Here is a 13,199-nt window from a genome sequence, read left to right on the forward strand (position 1 = left end):
AACAAAAAGCATTAATATCTAGGCCTGGAGAAATCAAGCAGTCCTCGCTGGAGGCAGCCAAACTCCTTTGGCGTTCATCTGTGGCCAGGGTGTATGGCTGGGGAGACCAGAATGGTTCGCTTCTCCATCGCCTTGCCACATACCCTAGGGCAAGCCCCATAATTCCCAAGGGCATGACGCAGGATGGCTCGTTGTGCCGTTCCCCAGATGGGATGGCCCGCGCCTTTGCTCCCTATTATCAGCAACTATAGGCGACCAGATCCCCATCCCTTACACTCACTGGTATGTTGGAGGTCGAGGGTGGCCTCCTCCCCAGCTTAGATCCCATTAGCCAGAAAGACCATGATCGCCCCATCATGCGTGAGGAGATAGAGGGAGCATTGCCCTTGTTTCCTCTGGCAAGACACCGGGCCCAGACGTCCTCCCTCAAGAGTACTACATATATTATCGGGACATTCTCACTCCGCATTTGGCGGGGTTGTTTCAGGAGGCTGTTGAAAAGGGTTCCTTTCCGCCAGAGACAGATATGGCCACTATCGTGGTTCTCCCTAGATCTCAACCACCCTCACCATGGTGTGTGGACTACCGTCCCATCTCCCTCATCAACACTGAGAATAAATTGTTTGCCACGATCCTTGCCCAATGACGCAAACCCCACTTGGCCACGCTGGTCCACCCTGACCAATGCAGACTTATGCCCTCATGTGGCACTAGGCATTGTCGTCGTAGACTGCAAGTCGCTCTGGCATACCCTCATCTTCTCACTCCCTATCTCGTGATTCTTCTGGTGGACTTTGAAAAGGCCTTTGACTCAGTGGATTGAGGGTTCTTAGAGGACGTCCTTGCTATGATGGAACTCGGTCCCTGTTTTCGTGCCATGTTTAAAGTTCTTTATGCCTCCCCTCGCGCCCGCGTCTTGCTCGATGGGGTTCTGTCGGAGCCCTTCTCTGTTCGTAGAGGAACAAGGCAGGGTTGTCCCCTATCCCCCCTGCTTTTCGCCTTAGTGATGGAGCCCTTGGCCTCCATAATGCGGTCGTCTGAGCATATGCAAGAATGGGAGTGGCCCAACACCGACCCAGACAAAATCACAATCTACGCGATGACGTCGTCATCTATTTGGCAGTTCCTGCCAGGTCAGGCCCCCATTGCCTCTTCATTCTACACGTCTTTGAACGGGCTTCAGGCCTTAGCCTTAACCAGGATAAGTCGGCCTTGGTTCCCCTCCACCTGTCCCGCTAATGTTTCGACAGACAATTCAACATTCTTCTTCGCCGTCAATCCATCAAATACTTGGGGATATGGATGACCTTGCTCCATGAGCTCAGATGGGCCCTCAACGTTGCCCCACTGGTTAAACGGGTTAACGCAGACCTCCAGAAGTGGCAGCCATTGCCCTGAATTCCATGGGGAGGGTCGCCCTTTTTAAAATGATAGTGCTCCCCTGCTTCCTGTATGTGTTACAAAACACCCTCGTCGGCTTTCCCAAAGCCTGGTTCCGTGAACTCGATAGCAAAGCCAGCAAGTTTTTATGGGGAAACGGTAGGGCCCAATTGACACTCAACATCTGTAGGATCTCCACCTTCGATGGGGGCTTGGGGATGACCCACCTCTATTTGTATTATTTGGACGCGTTGCTTCTCTCCATACACGATTGGTTCAACGGGGGTTGGTCGGACCCGGCATACAGGCTCAAGGTCGGAGAGTTGGGCTTCGCCAAGGATCAAGCGATGCTATATGTGGCCCCAATTCCCACCCGCTTACCAGAGGTTACGCTCTGTGTTGCTGGCATGGTGGGCTGCACTGCAACACACCAGATGGACACACACACACTGACCCAATGTACACCCTTGTGGCAGGGGACCTGGTTGAAAGAAGTCAATGCAGTACAGGGTTTTAGAGCCTGGGATCTTATAAGTATTTCACAGCTAGGCGATGTGTGGGTGGGGGACCACATACAGCCCTTCGGTGACCTTCAAAACAGATACTCCTTGCACCAGTCCCAATTCTATAACTATTTGCAGTTACGCCACGCCCTTCACACCCACCTTGATATTGGCACACTTCTTCCTGACCACAGCTCGCCTGAGGCTCAGATAATGTTCTGTGACCTGGGGAGGGGTGGCATCTCCTGCATCTATCGTACACGGATCAACAATACCCCCACTTCCTTAGACCGACTGCGGGCTCAATGGGAGGATTGGTTAGGCACCTTGGACGAGGAGGATTGGCGTGATGCCCTTATGGCTTCTAGGACAGTCACTGCCTCCGCTAGATTGCGCTTGGTGCAACTATATTATTTACATGCTGTATATCTCACCCCGATGCGCCTTCACCGGCCCGGACTCAGCCCAACCTCTGCTTGCGCCAGGTGCGGTCACTATCCCGCAGACTTTTTCAATATGGTATGGGTATGTCCCCACTTGGAGCAGTTCTGGGGGAGATTGAGGAGGAATTCACCAAGGTTTTAGGGTGGGAGGTCCCCCATGACCCACAGCACATGATCCTGGGTATCACTGATGGGCTGGATGGGTCCCGGAACCAAAAGTTGTTTTACACTACGGCAATGGTGGTTGCAAAAAGAGACATTGCAGCCTCCTGGAAGCTCTTCGAACCTCCGAGCGTTGGACGATGGAGGGCTGGGGTGAATTGGTGTGCCACGCAGGAGAAGGTTATGTATGAGGCTCGTGGATGTCCTAAGAAATATTGTAGGGTTTGGGGGAAATGGTTGGGGGATGTGGCTTAGTCATCAAGGGAATGTCCAATTTTATATTCATATGCTTTTATTAATGTCTGTAAATCTTGTGGTGCTGATTTACTTTTCTAAGTCCTCGAATTTTATTTTATTTTGAAGGTTTTATATATCTTGAACAAGACCCTCGCGGGTACCAGAGCGCTTTACACATGTTAAAGAACACACACATACAGTCACTATAAATGGCGTCGAACTGTAAGACTGGTGTACTTCCTTTATTTAGTCAATTCAATAAAAACAAATTAGTTTATCAAAAAAAAATATCTAGGCCTGGACACATGCAGGGATGGATGGTCAGAGGGAGCAGCTGAGCTATGCACCCTCTATTCGATCACGTAGACCAGGAGCTGGGAGCACTGTTGCGATACCCTGCTTGGAATGGTAGGTTCCCCCCCTAGACCGGGCGACTTCACTGGATTGCACAACACACAAGTGCATACTATATTGAAGTCCGCCAAGCGGGAGCAAAGTCTGTGTCCTGGACAGCACCACACCGGAGACGAAACACTGACAAGCCAATGGTCATTTGGAGTGTCTTCCTGTTGAAATAGTTTGGCGCTCTGCTGGTGTCCAGAGACAATACCAAGAATAGAGCAACGCATTTTCAGGATATTGCTTGGGTCGTGCAACAGTATGGGAGAGCATTGGCCATGGATTCGAGATCACCTTGGGCGCCAGTGTGCGGTCCACTGCTGGGCACCCTGATGCAGCTAGGTTGGAGTCTGTGGACTGGGCACCACCCGCAGGTCTACTGAAGCTGCATAGACGTGCTGCACTGTTGGTGCTTCCACGGGTCCTTGTGCATTTTCGGGAAAAACTTAGGTCAAACCCAGGAGTGCCACCCGTCCGCAATCTATGGGGATGAGATGGGGAAACCGGACAAGACACACTCGAAACTCCAATTTGAACAACATAAAAAGGCACTTGAACACAGCCAGGATGATCACCCACCTGTGCAGTGTGCAGAAGCGCCGGCGGGCGCGGAAGCTGCCGGTTACGTGGAATCTGTTTCTCACGATCCAGGCCAACCTCTCCAATATTGATGGGAAAATAGATACTCTCACAAACAGTGGATCGGATGTCTGAACGGCTGGACAGGCACACGGAAATGTATAGATATGGCTGAACGTAGAATTTCCAAAGCCGAAGACACGCACCAACAGATGGACACGAGGCAAGGGAAGATGGACACGGGGAGGTGGGAATTCTATGGTTTGATGAAGATTGTCTTAGCTGTCATTGGGGAGGCGAGGTGGGAGGGAGTTTGAGGAAATTGGTCGGCAGTACTAAAGATGATGCCCTTTGTAACATTTTCACGAGATTTCATGATGCTACATACTAGGGAATGACTGACAAAACACGCACCACCAGACCACTGACACTTTTGACATGGGATGTCCGTGGGCTACAAAATCCAAAGAAAATTCGCAAAGTCCTCCCATATTTAGACCGCCACAAGGTTGATATTGCCTGTATTCAGGAAACACACCTAACTGATTACACTGAGGGCAGAATAGGTGGGAGATGGGCAACCTACCGTATGGCCTCTTCTTACTCCACGTATGCCAGGGGTGTGCTGCTCCTTATTAAGTGGGGCGCCCCGTTCACATTATTAGACTCTGTGTAAGATGACCAGGGCCGGTATGTTATAGTTCAGGGCAACTTTGGAGGTACCGCCTTGACTATTGTCACAACTTACGGCCCGAATACGGACGATCCTGGTTTTGTTGCACACATCTGGGCCACGCTGCGTACCCTCACGCCCACGGCAGTCGTATGGGGTGGAGATTTCAATACATGCTTAGACCATTCCATGGATAGATCCTCAGGAAATGAGAGGTATGGGCGACAAGCAGCGAAGGCTCTTAGAGAAGGTATGGAAGAATATGCAATGACTGATATCTGGCGCATGCGACACCCACATAAGAAAGAGGGCACTTGCACTTCCACAACTCACAATACATGGTCCAGAATTGACTTCTGGATAGCCACGCAGGAGATCTGCACACATGCCCAAGACGCTGTCGGATCATGCACCTGTGCGCTTGGAACTCGCTGTTCCCACGTATACACCAAGGCAATTTACATGGAGATTACAACAAAGCGCGCTCCTTGACCAGGTATTCCATTCCGAACTACACCAGGCCATAGTGAAGATTTTTTACCACAACACAGGCACTGTGAGTAGTGCAAGGACATTATGGGAGGCCTTCAATGTCATGATCAAAGGTCACTGTTTAGGCAAACACGCAGGGATCCTAAAAGATATCCAACAGCAGTTGACCAGGATAGAAGGAGACATTAAACAGTTAGAAACAGAATTTACGGTGACACAGGATCCCAGGTTATTGGCAGACATCAGACAGCAGGTAGATACATACCATGACTTCACAGAGAATGAGATCAAGTATATTTCGTGTAGACATAATGGGCGTAACTACGAGGAGGGAGGAAGATCGGGACGAGCGCTATCCAATAGATTATGACCTACATTACTCAAATCACGAACACACACCGTCAACCTGTATATGACACCACATCGATACTTGACTGCTTCTTGGGGCTGGGGTACCTGTGTGACCAGATAGGGTTGGCCCCTCTTGTTATTGGTCTGGGGCTGGGGTACCTGTGTGACCAGATAGGGTTGGCCCCTCTTGGTAATTGGTTAAAAAAACATGGCTTAACCCGGAATTGACTCTGAACCGACAGATTATAAAAGATTGCCTTAGATTAGAAAAGGGGATTGAAATACAGTGGCTCTCTTACATAAAAACTATGTTTGCGAAACTTGGGCGGGTAGACATCTTTGAAAAGCCAGAAGGTATAGTGAAAGGTGACATCAATTGGGTAAAAAAGCATTTTTTGTCTCAAAGGTCCCAGGATCGGGAGGGAGAAGAATTAAGAAAACCTCTTGTGAGGGCTCATTTTTTATTGGTTACTTCACCTTCCATTGAGCCCTACTTAAAGTTGGTAACCAGGCCATACCATCGCCGGCTGCTAACAAAGTTTCGCTTCAACTTGATCCATTTTTTCTTGGGGTCTTTTGAAAGATGGTGTAACCCCGAGGATAATGCACCCTGCAATTGTGATGATATGTCAATACAAGACACGATGCACTTTACACTCTTCTGTGACCATTTTTGTGATATTAGAGCTAAAATTATTATTCCTTTATTAAAAGGGAAGGGGTTTCTACAGGCCAAGACTGCTTTACTGTATTTACAAATGTTGGATAACCCCTGGAATATTTTTAATATTGCAAGCTATTTTGTAGCAGCGGGTAGGTTTAAAAAATTAGGACGCACAAATATGAATGTATGATATTTCCGCGTTATTTTTAAACTGTTACATAATGGACTTTAATATTCTACAATTTTATACATTGCTATTCTTTTAATTATATTTATGAATTGTGTGATGTAATGTGATTGTGTATCTTTTATGATTTTAATTAATCGATTAAAGTGGTCTTGTCTTGACTTGACTTGACTGCTACTCAGCATATTACACTGATCTCTACTCTGCATGATCGGACACGACCCCTGATAAAATACATCAATATTTGGATGATATTGCACTGGCATGGCTGTCCGATGCACACAGGGAATATTTTGGTCACCATATCACTGAAGACAAAATAAAGGATGCGATTAATTCTCTCCCAAACAATAAAGCCCTTGGCTTGGATGGACTCCTTGGGGAGTTCTATGAAGAATACAGGGACTTAATGATCCCACACCTGGCTGAGATTTATGAGGAAGCCTATGAGGAGGTTGTGCTGCCCGCATCTCTACGTGAGGCGCTGCTGATTACCCTCCCCAAGCCGGACAAGGACTCAGTGCAATGCGAATCTTATCGACCTCTGTCCTTAATTAATATAGATGCAAACATCTTGGCAAAAATAATTGCCAGGAGGATACAGCCATTACTAAGTAAATTGGCTGGTTTTATACCCACGAGATCCACTACACGAAATCTGAAGGCTATATTTGCGCTGTTCCACCAGAATTGACTGGTGCTGCTGCCCTTTTAGATGCTGCAAAAGCATTTGACTCAGTGGAATGGGCATTCATGTTCACAGTACTGAGTAGGATGGGTTTTCCTGAACCATTCCTGCACTGGATATCCGTGCTGTACTTGGAGCCCAGTGCACACATAAGAATTAATGGCAATACATCTGACCCGATCAGGATAGGCCGTGGGACTAGGCAGGGGTGCCCACTTTCCCTGCTCTGCTTTACGCTAGAGTTAGAACCTCTGGCATATAAAATACAGCAAAAACATGCGGAGACTACATTACCACTCCAACTGCGTCCAATCAGTATATCAATGTATGCTGATGACATGGTTCTCCAGCACTCAGACACCAATCTAAACACTCTCATTAGAGAATACATCCAATGTGAAAGATACTCGGGACTCAGTATAAATTGGGATAAGTCAGTGAAGATACCACTAACCCCTAAAACGTTACCGTCCACTCTGGATTACCCTCTGTAATGGCAGACCGAACCTGTGAAATATCTTGGCATATGGGTTCACAGAGATCCAGAAACGGTAATACGCGAGAACTATGGTAGAGCCATGTCCAAACTGGAGGATCAGATAGAGAGGTGGATTAAACTACCACTTTCGTTAGCAGACCGAATAGCCATACAAAAGATGATACTACTACCAAGATTCCTCTACCTCTTTATAAATATACCAATATGGCTTACTCAATCGATATTCACTAAATTGCGTGCAGCCATGTTACGACTCACGTGGGCAGGAAAACAGGCGAGAGTGGGCTGGAGAGATCTTACTAAACCATACGCACAGGGTGGTTTCGGAACACCAGATTTGCAACTATATTTTTACTGTGCGCAGGCGTAGCATGCACATTATTGGTTACATTCACATGGCCACATACCACATATAGCGGTCGAACAAGACAGTGTGAAGCCGACTCCGCTGATTGCCTATATATCGGACCTGTGTCGCTCTGTCCAGAGAACCCGAATCCACCCTGTACATTGCACATCAATGGCTTGGCATATACTAGCCAAACGGGCACTGAAACGTCCGACATATGCGTCACATCACCCGCACATAACGGTAATGCAAGAAAAAAAAAAATCTTTACTAGGAGAAATGGGCCTACACATGATGAGTGATATATTTTCACATGGGCAATTTATATCAAGTCTGATTTCTCCCTCAGCAAGCATCGCATACCTCTGAAAATATTTGCATACTTGCGCCTGCGAATGGCAATGAGGGAATTAAACCCTTAATTTCTTGCCGAACCACAGACACACTATACTCTACAGATACTGCTGACGTCGGAGCGTTTAGTAACACGCATATGCACTGCGGCCCAGAGGGAGCAGGCCAATGTTCAAAATAAACCACTACGGAGATGGGGAGAGGCAACCAGTAATTCTATTACACAGGAGGACTGGGTCTTCAGCTGTGTGCAGATGCAGCTGCTAACACCAAATTGTAATTTGCGTATAATACAGTTTAAATGTATATATCAAGCATATTATACACCTGCGAAAGTGCACAAATATGGGCTGAGAGCAGATGATAACTGTCATAGGTGTTGGGCAAATAGTGCGGACTTCTTACACATGGCATGGGCTTGCCCACTGCTTCAAAAGTACTGGACAGAAGTGACAGATGCACTGACTCTTATGCTGGCAGAGCAAATACCTAATCATCCGTTGGTTTGCCTGTTGGGGATGTACAAGCTTCGTCTGGCCCAGAGAGGTAAGTTCCTGGCTGTGGCATTGTTGATAGCCAAAAGACGAATAGCCCTACGCTGGGGAGCAGGGCCCACCGAAGTATCAAAATTGGGTAGCTGACATGACATATTGCAAAGAGACTCTCGAGACATATGCCTAAGAATTGCCGCAGGACTCCAGACCTAGAGATTTTTGGGAACCGTTGTGCAATATATTCGCTCTCCACAAAATTATGTTTGACTGTATAATGCAGTAGATTACTAATATTCAAGTATATAGTTTCTCTGTACCAGACGGGATGAGAGGCAATATGTAGACTGAGGGGTGTTGAAGCACGGCGCATGTTATCCCGAGAGACGTGGGACTTGATGGGTGTAGCCACTAGGTGTTTAGAAATGTAATGCATTTGGGAACATGTTCATGGTGCCGATGTTTATGTTAATCAGTGAAATACCATTGTACACTGTCAGTTGTGGATTGCTGGTATCATTATTGCGCATGTTTGCATTGTCATCTTTCTGCTGACCTGTATAAATACAATTTTAAAAAACATATAAATAAGTAAAGGCGACCTACATTAAGGAAGTAATGGTAAAGGCAAGTAACTTCTCAATTTTATTTCATGCATACTCTGCTGTAATATGAGCTGACTACTGTATCTTGGTCCATACATGTGCAGTGTTCAATGATTCTAATCTGTGGCTCCTGTCTATTCTCTTTTTTCCCATCCTGCTCCGACCCACTTCTCTTATCAACTCATGCCCCTCTTTCCACATTGCTAAATTTCTTCTCTGGTTTTCAATGCCTTTCTTCCATATTACACCTTTCTCAAACATTATCTTTGTCTCTTACTCTTTCACTCACGTCTTGTCTTCCCATTTCTTCCTACTATGTATTCCTCTTTCATTTCTTCCTCTTTCTTATTTGCTTTCCTGCATTTCCGCTCTCTACTTATACCTTTATGCTTTCTTTCCCTGTTTGGTCCTTATGCCTATTCTCCCCTCCATACCTTCACTCCATGTTTTCCCTGCTTTCTGTTTTCTGTGCTCATATTTCACCATGCTGCCGGATTCCGTCGCAGGCCGCTTCTTTGATGAGAATGAGTCCCCAGTTGATCCGCAACATGGTTCTAAGGTGGCGGATTATAATGGGGATGATGGTAATGTCGGTGAGTATGAGGCAGACAAGCAGGCCGAACTGGCTTACAATGAGGAAGAGGATGGTGATGGGGGTGAAGAAGACGTCCAAGGTGAGCTTGGGCCTGGTCTCTGTGCTGTTACAGTACATGTCCTTCCCAAGTTACTGGCCACATGAGCTTAAGAGCCTTCTTTACTGGTCTTTGCTAATCTGACTGAAGTTGGTCCCATAAATCACTTCAGCCAACATTGTGCATAATTTGTGAGTTTGGATCAAGCATTGAACTCGTTAGTTTTATGCTAGCCTCAAACTCATGTTTACAGAGTAAAACCGATGACAAAGTAAAACCGAGTTTCCAGTACTCAACAAGCAATCATTAAAATTCCTATATTCTACAACAAGGGTAGCTAAATGTTGCAAAGAATAGATGTGAATTAGCTAGTGGAGAACTGAGGGCATGGAACATCCAAGTGCCATTACCAGTTCCAGATGAAGATTCCTGATTAGACTTCGAGAAATTCGTTATCAAATCTCTCTGCTGTTCTGAAACAATATAAGAACACCCTTGATAGAATAAGATTATTTGGTTATGTGGTAGTCTTGAGATTGACAGAATGGGTGTTGGTGCTCTGTACTGTTTAATCAAAAATAAGAGGGCCCCTGATTAAACGGATAACAAGCAGAAACAACAGGCGATCAAATGCATAAGCAAAAAAACTTGACATCAATAATGTTCAAAACAACAGATCAAGAATCAAAAGTGTCATCATTCAGAATGTTATCAAAAATATATTTGTTTATTATAATCATATCTATATAAATATACATATGTTCATGTGTATCATATTGCAAGACATTCCAAAGGGCCATAAATATAAAATAAGAGAATAACTGTACCCTCAGAAGTGCCCCCATTAATGCTCAAGCTAGTCACCCACAATATATATTTTTGATAAAATTCTGCTCCATACTGTTTGTCACCTATGAAAATGCTGTGTATGTTGAAAATCCGTCCCACAAAGGATTTTACTTTTTGAAGTATTTCATTGACATGGGGTATTTTAGGTTTGTTTGTGTTTTGAGCGATCGTTTTTTGCAGCTTTAATTTCCTCTAGATACAGAGGCTGAGTATTATGCTGCCATGAAGAGCTTGGGTCAATACTCTGTATGTAAAGTAAAGGTTTTTCTATAGGCGAAGTTCACGCAGCCTTCCTTTGATGTCCAGTGTAAGCCAACATGGCCCCTGCACATAGTCGTAATCTTCTGTTTATTTTTTCCATTGTGCTGTTTGGAAAGCAACAAGACTCTCTGTTGGAGAGGTGGGGGGATGCAAAATGCCCCGTTGTGAATACGTTTTTGCCCCAGATGCCACTTCAGATTGGCCAGGAACAGCTCATTCAAGTTGTGTAATTTAGGCCTACCCAAGGACCATAGGTTTGAGAGCAGATCCTTTGCAGCCTTTCAACCAAAGACTTTAAAGACAAAAGAGAATACGAGGTGGGCTCATTACATGGCTCAGGCCAAAGATGTTATCTTAAGTGCCTCTGGAGGATTCAGAAATACAAGTAGAAACCATAGAGGGTCACAGAGATGGGGATGAGCCATATGTTTATCTGTTGGTGTTGGTGGATTATCAGTTCCCTGCATAAGTAATAAAGAAGCATGGCGCTACAGTACTTGAGAGGGAAATCCTGTAGACGTGTTGGACTTAGTGGGGAAGAAGGCTAATTTGACACTAGGTGAAAACTCTGTCTTGACCCCAAACGAGGATCATAATCTAAGGAAGGTCAAGAAGAAAGCTGCTATTCCACCGCACAAAAAGAAGACTGGCTTGACTCACTACATCAAAGTAAAAAATAACACTTTCAACATTGAAAAGGGGAAGGAGTGCCTCGAGGACGAGTTTGCAGTCTTAATGCAATAGAAATGTTGATTAAATACCCTATGCTTTTAAAAATACCTCAGAAATCAGGCCATACAACTCAGAGAAGAGTCCGAACAAGAGGCAGAAGAATACATACACTCTAAGTCACCAGACTAACATGGAGAGCAGGAAGAGGAATACACTTTCTGTGAGGAAGAAACACAGATACCCATTAACGATGATTCTTAAACCAAAGAAGACACATGGCGGGTACTAGAGGCAACTTCCCCAGATGATGAAATAGGCACTAATCAAATCCATCTCCGCAGGACGACCTTTCTATGTATGACTCATTAATAGGGAGAGCGATTGATAGAAATTGAATCCACTTAAGGAAACAGGGAAGATTCCTGTTTCGGTTCTTGGAGACAAAAACCGAATTCAGAGGAAACGTCTGTACATTCAAATGCTACATAGCATTACACAGCAGGGATGGACGCATTCAAAAACATTTAATCCTCTTAGACAGTGACTCGTAGATAAGAGAAAATATACAAAGGTTTTCCATATGACAAACTGTATATCGAAGGTAACATGCCTTCTGGCTCACTTACTGTGTTCATGGCCAGAAAAAGATCAACTGCACCAGTATTCACAGGTCTACATTTTGATAGATAGCAAAAGGGTAAACACTGTAGGGAGACAGATGGAGAGATCAGCAGCCTCACAGTGTAGAATTGGTAACTGTCAAATTTCTCAGTAGATAATGAAACAAGTAGCAGGATGAAACCGAGGAAATTATGCTACATCTCCCAGAATAATATAGCAAAAGCTGTAGAACAAAAGGGTTAGGTCTTATCAAACACTTGCTTAAATTCTGCTCTGGATGCTTCCGACATGGCCAGCAGGCAATTGTGCACAGGTACAACGCTCAAGAGATGCACATGGTTGTAGCTATCTGGCTTCAAACCAGAAGCACAACAGGTAACATTACTAATGGCCCATTTATACACCGTTAACAGTTGAAATCCAGTAAGATTTTTGAGTCACTATATAAATAATTGAATGATGGTGACAAAGCAGTGGGGAGCTTTAGGGAACAAACTTGCTTTAGAAGAGATCCAACATTACTCAGAAGGGGTTGAGCTATCGCACTTTCATCACCAATCCTTTCAGAGGTCACATCCTTCAGGAATCTAACAGTCTACATCCTCACAGCATTAGCGAGGCCAAGGTAAAGTAACTTTTTGAGGCTGAGGTGGAGGAAAGGCCCAAACCCACAGAAGTCTATATCTATCTATACTAATATAATAAAGAGAGAGCCCAAACCTTTGAGGCGGATAATCTCAGGAACAACAGCAACAATCATAACACCCAATACAGTGTTGGAAAGGGCAGTTGCAGCAGAAGGACATAGGCTATGCAGACGCCCACCATATACATTTAAAAGGTAAAATAACCGTGCCAGCAAAGTAGTCCCTTGTGGGCGTGTCTGCGTTGTGCTGTGGGCGTGTGCTGGGGGCGTGACAAACGCTGGGGGTGTGTGGTACGTTCCGCCCTTCATGCCATGTCTCATATCGTGTGCTAATTCCACCCTGCTCCCTTTAAATACCCCTGCACCCCATAATCAGAACCCACCCTTAACTCAAAATACCTCAACACTCTTAAACACTAACCCATCTTAACCCTATAAATATACCCTGTACCCCAAAACCAT

General features: G+C 45.3%; 1 protein-coding gene across 3 annotated transcripts in view; it reads left to right on the top strand.

Moving 5' to 3' along the window:
- Positions 1-13,199, top strand: part of GOLM2 (golgi membrane protein 2) — a 416,514-nt gene that overhangs the window by 335,873 nt on the left and 67,442 nt on the right. Inside the window, exon 9 of one of the 3 annotated variants that reach the window (XM_078682960.1) lies at positions 9,563-9,649. The exons of 1 other annotated variant lie outside the window; for it this stretch is intronic. In XM_078682960.1, the coding sequence (XP_078539086.1) occupies positions 9,563-9,649 (87 nt within the window). Of the gene's footprint in view, positions 1-9,562; positions 9,731-13,199 lie in introns of all 3 variants that reach the window. One more of the 3 variants, XM_078682959.1, reaches the window with a different exon arrangement.

This window comes from Lissotriton helveticus, chromosome 3_1 (genome assembly GCF_964261635.1).
Source record: "Lissotriton helveticus chromosome 3_1, aLisHel1.1, whole genome shotgun sequence".
In the NCBI taxonomy this organism is placed as follows: Eukaryota; Metazoa; Chordata; class Amphibia; order Caudata; family Salamandridae; genus Lissotriton; species Lissotriton helveticus.